Source organism: Trichechus manatus, unplaced genomic scaffold (assembly GCF_000243295.1).
Source record: "Trichechus manatus latirostris isolate Lorelei unplaced genomic scaffold, TriManLat1.0 scaffold00011, whole genome shotgun sequence".
NCBI classification, from domain to species: Eukaryota; Metazoa; Chordata; class Mammalia; order Sirenia; family Trichechidae; genus Trichechus; species Trichechus manatus.
Genome location: NW_004443947.1, coordinates 24,687,273 through 24,700,119, shown reverse-complemented (window position 1 = coordinate 24,700,119; position 12,847 = coordinate 24,687,273). Strand labels below are relative to the sequence as shown.

The 12,847-nt window shown below is 44.8% G+C and overlaps 1 protein-coding gene across 1 annotated transcript in view; it reads left to right on the top strand.

Annotated features, from left to right (window-relative positions):
- The window catches only part of LSM11 (LSM11, U7 small nuclear RNA associated), a 12,390-nt gene extending 239 nt beyond the window's left edge, over nucleotides 1-12,151 (top strand). Inside the window, exons 1-4 of the mRNA XM_023726547.1 lie at nucleotides 1-224; nucleotides 8,507-8,646; nucleotides 10,868-10,951; nucleotides 11,430-12,151. The exon at nucleotides 1-224 is cut by the window's left edge and continues 239 nt beyond it. Coding sequence (XP_023582315.1) covers nucleotides 1-224; nucleotides 8,507-8,646; nucleotides 10,868-10,951; nucleotides 11,430-11,840 — 859 coding nt within the window. The 3' untranslated portion in view covers nucleotides 11,841-12,151. The remainder of the gene's footprint in view (nucleotides 225-8,506; nucleotides 8,647-10,867; nucleotides 10,952-11,429) is intronic.
- The last annotated feature ends 696 nt before the right edge of the window (nucleotides 12,152-12,847 follow it).

The window sequence follows — 12,847 nt, the reverse complement described above, 5'->3', positions numbered from 1 at the left end:
AGGGGGCCCCGCTGGCGCCAACCTCTCCGCCGTCCCTGCCGCTTCCGGGCCCCTGGGCAGGACCCGCCGCCGCCAGAATGCCCCTACCCCGGACCCCGAGCGCATCCAGCGCCTCCGCCGCCTTATGGTAGCCAAGGAGGAAGAGGACGGGGCCGCCGGGGCGACCCGGCGGGGTCGTGGTCGGACCCAGAAGACGCCGCGCAACGTGCTCACGCGAATGCCCTGTGAGTCCGGCCGGCCGGGTCAGAGGCAGAAGGCCCGGCTGTCTGCGGGGTGGCGGCCGAGGGGGCGTCTGCGGGGTGATTGGGGCTTGGCGAGGGTCTGCAGGTATTAGGGGCAGGGTCTTGGTGAAGGTTTGCAGAGATAATCAGCGACCATGGGGAGGATCTCCTTGAGGAATGTAAGTAATGGGGGCGTGGGGAGGGTCATTGAGTAATGGTGGGTCTGCATGGGTAATGAAGGGAGGGTGGTAAGGCTATGGAGAAAATAAGGAGCTACGGTGAGGGTCTGCATGGGTAACTGGTGTAGAAGATCTGCAGAGGTAATCGGGGACCAGGGAAATGTGTATAGGGTGATGAGCCTACCGAGAGGGTCTGCAGGCATGATGGGGGTCCTAGAGAGAGAAATGGTGGGGCCAGGAAAAGAACTGGGAGGCATCATGGGGGCAGACTTAGAGGTGATGCGACAACTTGGGAACTGCAGATAGAGGTAACGGGGGGACGTGCAGGAGAAGTTGTGGGTGAGGGCACAGCCACTATTGGGGAAGGAGGGTATGGTCAGTGGGATTTGGGGATGATCAGATGGAGTGTGAGGAGATCTGTCCAAATAGCACATAACTCCAAACCCCTGAACATTGAGTGTCTGCTCCTTCTCGGGTGCGGTAAGCAGAAGGGCTGCAGGATCTTGATACATATGTTCACAAGTGCTAGAATGCAGCAGGCACAGAATGCCACTAAAACACAGACGCTGTTTTACAGCCATTCTGCCTGGCTGGGTGCAGGACGGTGTCTGTCAGGGTCATATTACCATATGTGCAGGTTATTTTAAGTTCTGAAGGTGTAAATGGCACAAGGGAATTCCTTGGAGCCTCCTAACAGATCCTTTGAATAAAGCTGTAAACAGCAGAGGTTGCTAATGTGTGAGTTCGGACTTGTTTAAAAGGAATAAAAACAGCCCATGGTTATATTTTTTGTCATCTGGCAAGCAGTTCTGACATCTGCCCTGTGAGCACAATGACCTACTTAGCCATTCAAAGCATCTGTATCCTTATAGCTAAATTGTTACGTTATTAAATCACTGCCTTTTGAATGGAGGGGTGTGCCAAGCAAGGGAATATTTTGGTTCGTTCCTAGAAATTTATTAAGAGAGAAACATCCTGAAAAGCTGTGGTGCTGTATGAGGGCCTCTGTCAGATGCTTACCATGTCAGAGCATCCCTGCTCAAGCTAGGGTTTATCCTCGCTTGCTTGCCCAACAGTAACACAGGACAGAGTATGCATGTTCCTGAAATAAGAGCATCTTATTTTACCTTTATTTTTTGCCACTCTCAGATAGTTGAAAGGCAGTCCGAGTCTCAGATTGTAACATTTAATTCCATTTTGCCAATTCTCATTGTTTTGCTGCCAAGATTGTCAAGGGAAAGAAATATTTCTGTGCAGTGGGGGCCCTGGTGGTACAGTGGTTAAAACACTGGGCTGCTAACTGAAAGGTCTTCGGTTTGAACCCACCAACCACTCCACTGGAGAAAGACATGGCAGTCTGTTTCTGTAAAGATTATAATCTTGGAAACTCTATGGGGCAGTACTACTCTGTCCTATAGGGTTGCTATGAGTCAGAATCCATATGATGGCAACAGGGAGGGAGCACTTTGTTGTACTGGTATGACAGAGAACATGAAGACCAAGCATGATACACTTCTCCAGGGACTGATCCCTTCTGATAATTTGTCGATTTCCCATGATTAAATATAAGCCTGGAGTCAAGATCTTGGAGAATGTGCCCTGGGAACTGAACTTTTTAATTATGCCACTGGAAACAGGTACCCATGATAGAGATGGGTAGACATGACAAAGAGTTGATGACCTTCAGAAGCAAGAAAACTGCAGAAGCATGGGTGAGGATTAGATTTCTTCAAGAAAGTTCTTATGAGAGAAAAGCGTTAAGTCTTGAAGCTACGGAAAGGCATGGATGAGGATCATAGTAATTATAAATCAGGCTTTGTTGTTGTTAGGTGCTGTCGAGTCAATTCCAACTCATAGCAACCCTATGTCCAACAGAACAAAATACTGCCCAGTCCTGTGCCGTCCTTACAATCGTTATGTTTGAGCCCATTGTTGCAGCCACTGGGTCAGTCCATCTTGTTGAAGGTCTTCCTCTTTTTCACTAACCCTCTACTTTACTAAGCATGATATACTTCTCCAGGGACTGATCCCTTCTGATAATTTGTCCAAAGTATGTGAGACGAAGTCTTGCCATCCTTGCTTCTAAGGAGCATTCTGGCTATACTTCTTCTAAGACAGATTTGTTCATTCTTTTGGCAGTCCATGGTATATTCAGTATTCTCCACCAACACCATAATTCAAAGGCATCAATTCTTCTTTGGTCTTTCTTATTCATTGCCCAGCTTTTGCATGCTTATGAAGTGATTGAAAACATATGGCTTGGGTCAGGCGCACCTTAGTCTTCAAGGTGACATCTTTGCTTTTTAACACTTTAAAGAGGTCTTTTGCAGCAGATTTGCCCAGTCAGGTGTATTCAGTTATAGTTTATGTGTAGCAAAATTCACTCTTTTTTAAGTGAATTTTTACAAATATAGTCATTAAACCACCACCACAATCAAGATATAGAACATTTCCATCACCCCAAAAAGTTAACTCATGCCCCTTTGTAAGTAAGATAATGTAATTTTATTGTTACTAATTGTAGCTACTGCTCTTGAGCTCTTATGGCATTTTATCTCATCCTTATCAGAACCAGTACCAGTTGCCATGAAGTCGATTCCAACTCATGATGACCCTACGTGTGTCAGAGTAGAACTGTGCTCCATAAGGTTTTCAATGGCTAGTCTTTCAGAAGTAGATTGCCAGGCCTTCTTCTGAGATGTCTCTGGGCAGACATGAACTGCCAACCACCGGGTCAGCAGCTGAGTGCGTTAACTATTTGCACTACCCTCAGGTACTACTTTATAGATGAGGGATCTGAGGTTCATTGAGCTTAACTACTTGCCCAGGGTCACATAGCCAGTGTTGCAGGTGAGACTTAATCCTAGGTTTATCCAACTCCAAGGCCTATGTGCTTAACTATTATGCTAGTCTCAGGAGAGGAAAGAGGAGAGTAAATTTTAATGTTTCATTGCTGGTTAAAATGACCTAAAAGTTGTGTTCAGTGCTTGATTCAACACTGCTTATAACACATATCCAGATATAGGTAAACATGCATGTGTGCAAGAGCATGCACACACACACACACCCTGATACATCAAAGGTTCAAAGGCCTTTAAAACATTGTTAAAGTAGGGGTGGATGATGAAGGTCAGATGATGTTCCTTTCTGTAAAGGTGCCGTTGTGGTGTCTGACCTCCTCTAACTTCCCAGTAGGGGAGAATCAAGATCAGCATCAGCCCAAGGCTGATTCCTTTGAAGTGGAGGTCAGACGCCAGTCTCCAGTCTTTTTACTAATTTTGACACCAGCCATGTCTCCCACAGTCTGCTTCTTTGCTGGGTTTGATAATTTGTCATGGTGGCCATATAGAACTCACTGACCATACTAACAGTTATGGGGTGTGATGGTTAAGGATGTGTGTCGACTTGGCTGGGCCATAATTCTTAGTGGTTTGGCAATTATGTAATGATGTAGTCATAGTCCACTTTGTGGCCTGATATAGTCATCCCCCATTTTGATATGAGCAGCCAACTGTTGAAAAGTGAATTTCCTTGGGGATGTGGCCTACATCCAGTATATGCAGGTGTTCTGGCAAAGCTTGTGTGTTTTGGATCCTGCATCCTACTCATCATCCTCTCACCTCTGATTCGTGGGATATGAGCCAGCAGCCTGCTGCCTGGCCTGCAGATCTTGGGATTTGCTAGCGCCGGCAACCCCGTGAGCCCAGCAGCCTTCAGCCTGACCTGCCGATTTTGGGTTCGTCAACCTCTGCAACCACATAAGTCAGGAGTAGCCTCCAGCCTGACACCTTGCCAGCCTCCACAACTGTGTGAGCCATTTCTTTGAGAGAAATCTCTCTCTATTTATATACACTTCACTGGTTTTGCTCCTCTAGAGAATCCAGCCTAAGACATTTGATACCAGGAGTAGGGTGCTGCTCTGACAGATACCTAAAATGTGGAAGCAGTTTTGGAATTGGGTAATAGGTATAGGCTGGAAGAGTTTTAAGGTGCCTAATAGTAAAAGCCTAGATTGCCTTGAAGAGATGTGGCTGTAGTTATGGACATCAAAGGCAATTCTGGTGAAGGCTTAGAAGGAAGTGAGGAGAACTGTGGAGAAAGTCTCTGTCATCTTAGAGAATACAATGGCACCAGCAACAGAATATTGCTAGAAATACGTAGGTTAAATGTGCTTCTGGTGAGGCTTTAAAAGAAAATGATGAACATATGACTGGATAATGGAAGAAGGGTGATGCTTTTTATGCAGTGACAGAGAACTTGCCTGAATTATGTTCAAATGTTTGGTGGAAGGTAGAACTCGTAAGTGATGAACTTGGATATGTAGCTGAGGAGATTGCTAACCAAGATCTTAAAGACGCTGCGTGGTTTCTCCTTGCCAGTTACAATAAAATGTGAGAGAAAAGAAATGGACTTAAAAATGAATTGTGCAAAATGAAAACAAAACTTAAAGATTTGGAAAATTCTGTTGTACAAACTAAGGACACATGTCCTAGAATATTCCCCAAGGACATGGCTACACAATCTTTTGTTAAGAAATTAAGCCTGTGACTGATGGATCTAACCAACTACCACAGCAGAAAACCCATCAGCTTTGGCTGAAGAGGACAGAGAAAGAACAAAACAAAGAAAACTGTCTGCCTCTGGAATTATAAAGGCAGGAAACAGGCCAAAGGAGCTACATCCGTTGTCCTCCAGAAAAAGAACAGGACCATCCCTGGAGCAGCTCAGAGATCAACAAAACTGTTGGAAGGAGCACGGGAAGCAGGACCTTCTCTGTTTCAAAGGGTAGGGGCCCAATCTCCTGAATCTCAAAGGATAGGGCCACAGCCTCCTAGGTTTCAAAGAGTCAGATCTTCACCAGCTCCGTTCCAGAGAGTGGTACTGCCATGCCCAAGGGACAGAAGAATGGGGCCTGCCAAGGCCAAGGAGGTGCGGTTGCCACTTAGATGAACTAGGAGAGCGGGGCTGCCCAAAACCAAGGGAGCAGAGTTGCTGTCGCGGTGGGCCTGGAAGGCGGAGCTGAAGCCCAGGGCCAAGGCTTCTCCACCCAGAATCCAGAGGGCATGGCCAACACCCAGAGTCTGGAGGGCGGGGCTATTGCCCAGATGGTCTCAGAGAAGAGAGGATTATTTTCAAGCCTTTAGAGCCCATGTAATGTGTTCTGCTAGGTTTTGGACTTGCTTGGTGCCCGTTATCCCTTCTTTTCCTCCAATTTCTCCCATTTGTAATGGAAATATCTACCTTGTGCTTGTTCTACCATTGTATTTTGGAAATAGATAACTTGTAGTGTAGATTTCACAGATTTACAGATGAAGAAGGATTTTATCCCAGGATGGAATAGGCCTGAAGTATCATTACCCTCACCCATATTTGGTTTAGATGATTCAGAAGATGAGATTTTAGACTTGGAGTTGATTTAAGACTTTGGGGATGATGTGATGGGATAAATGTGTTTTGCATGTGGCAAGGACATGGATTTTAGGGGCCAGAGGGTGGAATATTATGGATTGAATTAAACCAAAAAAAACAAACCTATTGCTGTGGAGTTGATTCCGACTCATAGCGACCCTATAGGACAGAGTAGAACTGCCCCATAGAGTTTCCAAGGAGCAGCTAGTGGATTCGAACTGCCCACCTCTTGGCTAGCACCCACAAATATGTGTTGTAAATCTTAACCTCTATGCCTGGGAATGGATTGTCTTTGTTATGTTAATGGGGCAGGATTAGTGTAGGGTATATCTTGAGTCAATCTTTTTTGAGATACGAAAGAGATTAAACAAGTGAGCAGAAGTAGAGATGGAAGAAGATTGATGCCAAGCCACGTGGAGTTCCCCAAGGAACCAGGAAGCAAGCTAAAGAGAGAAGGACCTGCTTCCAGAGCCGACAAAGAAAGCCTTATCCTAGAGCTGGGCACCCTGAATTCGGACTTCTAACCACCTTAACTGTGAGAAAATAAATTTCTGTTTGTTAAAGCCATCCACCTGTGGTATTTCTGTTATAGCAGCACTAGGTAACTAAGACATGGGGTTTGTTAGGGAAGTAACAGGTTGCAACTTGGGATCAGGATCAGCAGGCTACAACTCAGGATCAGGATCAGGAAGCAGGTAGACAAAGCCTCCCTTCTAAAGTTCAAGACAGCTCTCTTAGCTCCTCTCAGCTGTGCAGGGCTCCCCTTAGCCACCTGAGGACAGGCTCCTCTTGACCCCCCTCAGAACAGGCCTCCTGTCTCAGCCCTGCTCAGGCCCAGCCTCTGTCCTGCTTGGTCAAGGGTTAACAAAGCTCTTTAGCTCTACTGATAAGTGCCCAGAGGCACCCTGCTCCACCAGCAAGCCTCTTGCCTGAAGGCTGTCAGCTCTCTCGCTCTGTGGGTCAGCATGCCCACTGTAGCCCCCTCGCTCTGTGGGCTGGGAAGCCCACTACCTTATCTCCTGTCTCCTTGTTCTGCTGCTGCTTCTCACTATCTTGTGCCATATTAGGTTTTATAGCTTTCTCTGTCTCCTGGGTCTGGGAGGTTCTCAGTGCAGGGACCCCAAGTCCAAAAGACACACTCCACTCATGGATCCTCTTTCTTGATGGTAGTGAGGTCCCCCCTTTCTTGCCTCCAGATGGCTCATTTTAAGCCTAAAGGGAGGGCAAAACTGACCAGTTCCCCCATTTGGATTCCATACACCTTATTTGCATGGTCCCACCGCACCAAGGGTGCCATGCACCTTATTTGCATTGTTTGCAAGCTGTATAATCCCATTGGTGGGCCACAAGCACCTTATTTGCATAGTCCCACCCCATCACTATGTGGTAGTTACAAGACCATGCCTGGCTAAAAGGGCCATATTAAGTAATTCACTGCACCACACTTTCCCAGGCCACTGTTTCTCTGTCATTTTGTCTCCAGTTGTGCCTTTATGCCAAATTTTCAATCAGACATAAACTCCTACTTCTCATTAGATAAATCACTTTTTTCTTAATCCAGGAGTATTTATTAATTTATTATGGCCATCATTCAGAAGCCATCCCATGAGTGAGAGATAAGAAAGTCAAGAGGAACCAACTTAGTTATTCAAAATAAAGTGGAGGACTCTTTCATGCCTGGAAACAAAACAGAGAGATTGTTTGTTTGTTTGTTTACTCTCAATGGCAAATGCTCTCCAAAGAATTTTGCCTTGCAAACTTGAGGGAGAAAGACTGAGACAGTGTATGTGTGAATGAGTGACTCTGTGTATGTGGTTTTCTTTCGGGAGGTTTTATATGGTATAACTAGCTTGTGAGAGCTAAGTTAACATGAAATAATAAAAATAAAAATCATTCTTGCTCCCAAGCTCTGAGAAAAGAATCCCTTGTAGTAAAAGCTGAAATTTATCAGTCCAATATTTTCCCCACGTGTCATACTGCTCTTTTTACGTGGTGTTTATTAACAATCTCATAGGAGCCCGGTGCACAGCAGGTGTCTGTTACACTATCAAGCCTTGGAATACAACTGGTACTTCTCCTCTTAGTATAAAGAGGATGTGCATGCAAACACTAGTGGCTCCAGAGAGCTCGTGCATGGAGTAGCCTAGACTTGTGGGGCCAAGAGGCCATTCTTATAGAGGATGGTACATGTCTTGGCAGATGTGTCATATAATTTGTTTCCTTTAAACATATGAACAAGGTTTTTTGCTTCTTAGGAAGGCTCAAGCTGGACATATGGTTCATGAGAATTATTCAGAAAAAAGTTGTCTTAAGAAGGCACAGAACTGGAAAGAATCTAGCTGCTAATGTATACATTTAATGTATTATTTCTCTTTTCCCCAAAGTTTTTTAAATGATGGTGCATCTCAGACTCAATGACATCATAGAATAAAGGATATACAGGTAGTGGCACATTTGGATGCTATCCATATGTAGAGTTTATCCACATTCTGTTGGAATCTTGTCTCGTTTCCATGTATGTTGCCTGCAGCTACTAATCAGATTGCCCATTGGGCCTTCTTCCCATTCCAATAGTGAGGTTATGTCTGCATTTTGTTGCCTTGTGTTGCTGTAGATGGCTGGGTGATGTTGAGCTTAAGTTAACTCTGGGAATGAGGACAGATGTGCATGTTACACTGACTGTTCTTCTCGTTTCAGTGCACGAGGGCAGCCCCCTGGGTGAGCTCCATCGTTGTATCCGGGAAGGGGTGAAGGTGAATGTTCACATCCGCACTTTCAAGGGACTTCGGGGCGTCTGTACAGGCTTCCTCGTCGCATTTGACAAATTCTGGAATATGGTAATTAAACCTTTCTCAAGGGTCTGGAGAACCTCCTGGAGATTAAATCTTTTCTATGTCTAAAGGACCTCAGTAACCTTGTTCAGCGGAACCTAGAGAAAAACTTCCCAGATTCAGAATCTTTGCCCTCTCTTGGGCAATGAAAGATTCTCTTTACTACTTCCTTTCCCTTAAAGCGAGGAGCCCTGATGGCACAGTGGTTGAAGCGCTCGGGTACTAACCAAAAGGTCAGCAGTTCGAACCCACCAGCCACGCCGTGGGAGAAAGATACGGCAGTCTGCTCCCATAAAGATTTACAGCCTTGGAAACTCTATGGGACAGTTCATGGGTTTGATTTGGTTTTCGCCTATTCTCAACTGGTGAAACTTTGCCCCTCCCCCTCAGGGAGCATTTACAGTGTTTGGAGACATTTTGATTGTCATGACTTGGGGGTTAGGGGGTGCTACTGGCATCTAGTGGGTAGAGGCCAGGGATGGTGCTAAGTATTCTGCAGTATACAACAAAGAAGTATGCAGTCCAAAATCAGTGCCAAGGCTGAGAAACACAGCCTTTGTGTCATCTGTTTAGTAATTTTATATTGATTTCCTGCCCACCATTCCTTCCTTTATTTAAAAATATTAATTGATTGCTCACTTTGGCTGGACATTGTGCTAAGTACAGAAGTTTCAGAAAGGAGTGAGATGTGATTCCCCCATCAAGGAACATTCACTCTACATTATTTGCAAAGCTAGATAAGGATAGGGATGGAGCAGACATGTTAATAAGCAGGGCACTGTGCGCAGTGTTTCCTTCTGAAGGAGTGTATCATGCACCCTGGCCTTCCAGAGGTTTACTGTCTGGTCAGCTAGACAGTTACAGGAGAGAAAGGATAAACGATAGCACAGCCATAATATTAGGCAGTTAAAATAGGATCCACAGGGGCTTTGTAATGTTTCTTTTCCATGTGGCCTTCCATCTCCAACTTTTCTTTTCCATAAACAATAGTTTATGGGGATGTTTGTTGAGCATTTGCTATGTGCCAGATACTGTAGCTACAATTACTGTTCCACTTTATAAATGAAGAGATTGAGACTAGAAAGATTGGAAGATTGGTCTCAGATCACACTATTAGTAAGTGGAAGTACCAGGACTTTTTTCCAGGTCTTTCTGACAACCATGTTAACCATTATGGAAGCAAAAGACCTGGATTTGAATCCTAACTTTACCACTTGGTAGTTGTATAACTCTAGACAAGGTAATTTTTCTGAGCCTTAGTTTTTTCATCTCTAAAATGTAGAAAAACTATTTTACTATGTAAATATTTACAGTGTAAATACCATGTAAATATAGTAAAATTATGTAACTTTACTCTTGAAGGGAAAAGACTTAAGATAATGAAAGTGGTGGTAATAATAACAATATTGTGACATTATATTTGTGGGGTGCTTTAGTTTTCTGAGTAATTTCTTCTGCATGATCCCATTGATCTCCTAGGAGCAGTCCTGTGAAGTTGATCTCTCAGAGATAGGAGTTCCCCAGTAATTCTGCGTGTAGTCCCAGTTACTCTCAGTTAGTTGCTATCATAAGACATAAAACTGAGAAGGGAAAGAGAGCAGTGGAGTAGTGTTTCTCAAAGTGTGGTCTAAGGCCATCCTTCATTCGAATTGCCTGGGGTTTGTGGTTAAAACAGAAGGTTCCTGAGCTCCATCCCAGACCTACTGAATCAGAATCTAGCATAGCCTTGGAATTTGCATTAAAAATAAATTTCCTAGATATTTATGCATCCTGAAATTTAAGAACCTCTACCATGCAGTTCTAGAGTCCCTGGGTGGCACAAATGGTTAAATACACAGCTACTAACCAAAAGGTTGGCAGTTCAAACCTACCCGGAGACGCCTCAGAAGAAAGGCCTGGCGGTCTGCTTCCGAAAGGTCAAAGCCATGAAAACCCTATGAAGCACAGTTCTACCTTGAAATACGCAGGGTCGCCATGAGTCAAGTAGTACTATGCAGTTGTCAAGGCCCTTTACCCTGGCAGAAACCTGTTTCCCGGTGGTAGCAGCTTGGCAATCCTATTTGGGAGTGCCAAGTGGTACCATTTTCTTCTGCCCAAGTCACCTGCCCTGAATCACTTGTTTAGTTCTGCTACAATTGGATGTTATTCTGCCTGTTTTTAAAATCTGAAAGCTCTAAAAATATTTTTAATTCTGCCTTGTTTTTTCCCCTTCGGGCTGTTCCTCTAGGCACTTACTGATGTGGATGAGACGTACCGAAAACCTGTTCTGGGCAAAGCGTATGAACGGGATTCTTCACTGACTCTCTCTAGGGTAGGCATTTTCTTCTGACTTACTGAGTACCCAGCACACTTTCAGGCTTAGGAATTAAGATCACTGAGCCCAGTTGCCCGGATTTCCTGGAGGGAAAGCCCTATTGCTGGAAACAAGGTATGCCTGCTTCCAGGTCTTCATCCTTCTCTCGTCAGGCTTCCAGCATGAGACCACAAACGAGTCTGTGCTTCTGACCTGCCTGTTATCTGAGCAAAAAGTTACCTCTTATAAGGCTTCAAAACCTTTCAGCTTTATGCCACAGAAATAAGCTGGTGCCTTTTGTGCCTTTTCTCTTGACACATTTATTGATTTATCTGAGTTGTGGCTCCAAATAGAAAATTCATTACTAACTTTTTTAAAATTGCTAAGCAAGGAGACCACAGAGCACAATTAAGGGAACTGGTCTTTTTCTGTGTATTGAAAGAGGGATGTCAAAGACTAACGAGAAGGCTCATGTTTATAATTGCTTTCCTTACAGCTGTTTGATCGGCTAAAACTTCAAGATTCCTCCAAGAAGGAAACTGATTCTAAATCTGCAGTTGAAGATTCCACTCTGTCCAAATACTCCCAGACATCCACTTGGAAGGTGGCTTCAGTGTGGGGAAGAGGAGACACTGATCGGGGGTCACGCAAGCGTTCCCGTTCCATCCCTTCTTCCCTTCAGGCATCTGGAAGGGAGGAGACCAGGTCAGAGCTGTCAGGGAGGACTACACAGACAGAAGGGTCCAGTGCTGAAGGTACCTTTTCCAGGGCTGCCACCCTCTCCAGGGGCCAGCCCCGTAAGAAAAAGCGAAAGCCCAAAGTGGATTACCAGCAGGTATTCACTCGACACATAAATCAGATTTTCATTCGAGGTGAGAATGTCCTGCTGGTTCATCTTGCACAGTGACCAGTGAGCTCAGCCTCACTGGCACTTTGGTTTTTAGAAGTAAAATGCATGAATTGCTGCTCTGCTGTATCCTAGTGTTCCACTGAGACTCTGAGCTGAATCACGTCCCTCTGGTACTGCCTGTGCAGAGGACAGAGCCACGCCCAGGCCCTCTGGGAGATGATCTCCTGCGAGGAGGGGACAGGCCTTTGGAGGGTGGGTGCTTGCGTTAATATCAAGGCAAAAGCTGTGTATCAGTACACGCATCTAATTTGGTTTTGTGGTCTTCTTCAGACACTCAAAGCAAACCAGATATAAGCTCTTCCATTTAAAGTAGGGGTTATGGTGTGAATTGAATTCACTCCTCAGAGACTACAGCATTTAAAAAAAAAAAAAAAAAAAAAACTCAAAAACAATTATCTCATTTCTAAATGCTAGTGCTCTTAGTACTCATGAATTTGATTCTGAGAGTAGCTGTGTAAATTACCCTGGAGCCCTGCACCCCACGTCTTGTAATTGACCTTTTAATTTTGCCCCACACCATTCTCTCTTGATCAAGAAATAAAATGTATTATCTTTGAGTATCTATTATAAGATCTAGAAAAGCTCCAACTTACGTAAGGGTGCAGTTTGGATAGATGGCACGCTTAAAGCAGCCAGCAATGAATGCTCTGTTTTTATCCCTCTCCTTGTGGAAAGGAGCTCTTACCAGAGGTAGCCCCTGCAAATAGCATACCAGATGGGACAGTAAGATGCTTGGATGGTGGCTTCTTGTCCTTCTCTCTAACTTCTGTGGCGTGGTGCTACTGCATGTACCCTGTGGTATTGCCCTCTGTACATAGTGTGAGCTGTCCTGTGAACTTTATGGCAGGAGACTGTGACCCTTGTGTCTGGCTTCAGAGGTCTGCATGAACTTATTAATACACACACATCACACAGTTGAGAGTCCCCTTTCCAGGCGGGGCTGGCCCTGTGTAGAATATCTTTCAGAATGATTCTACCATGAAACAGGGGTGGTAGTTTTATTC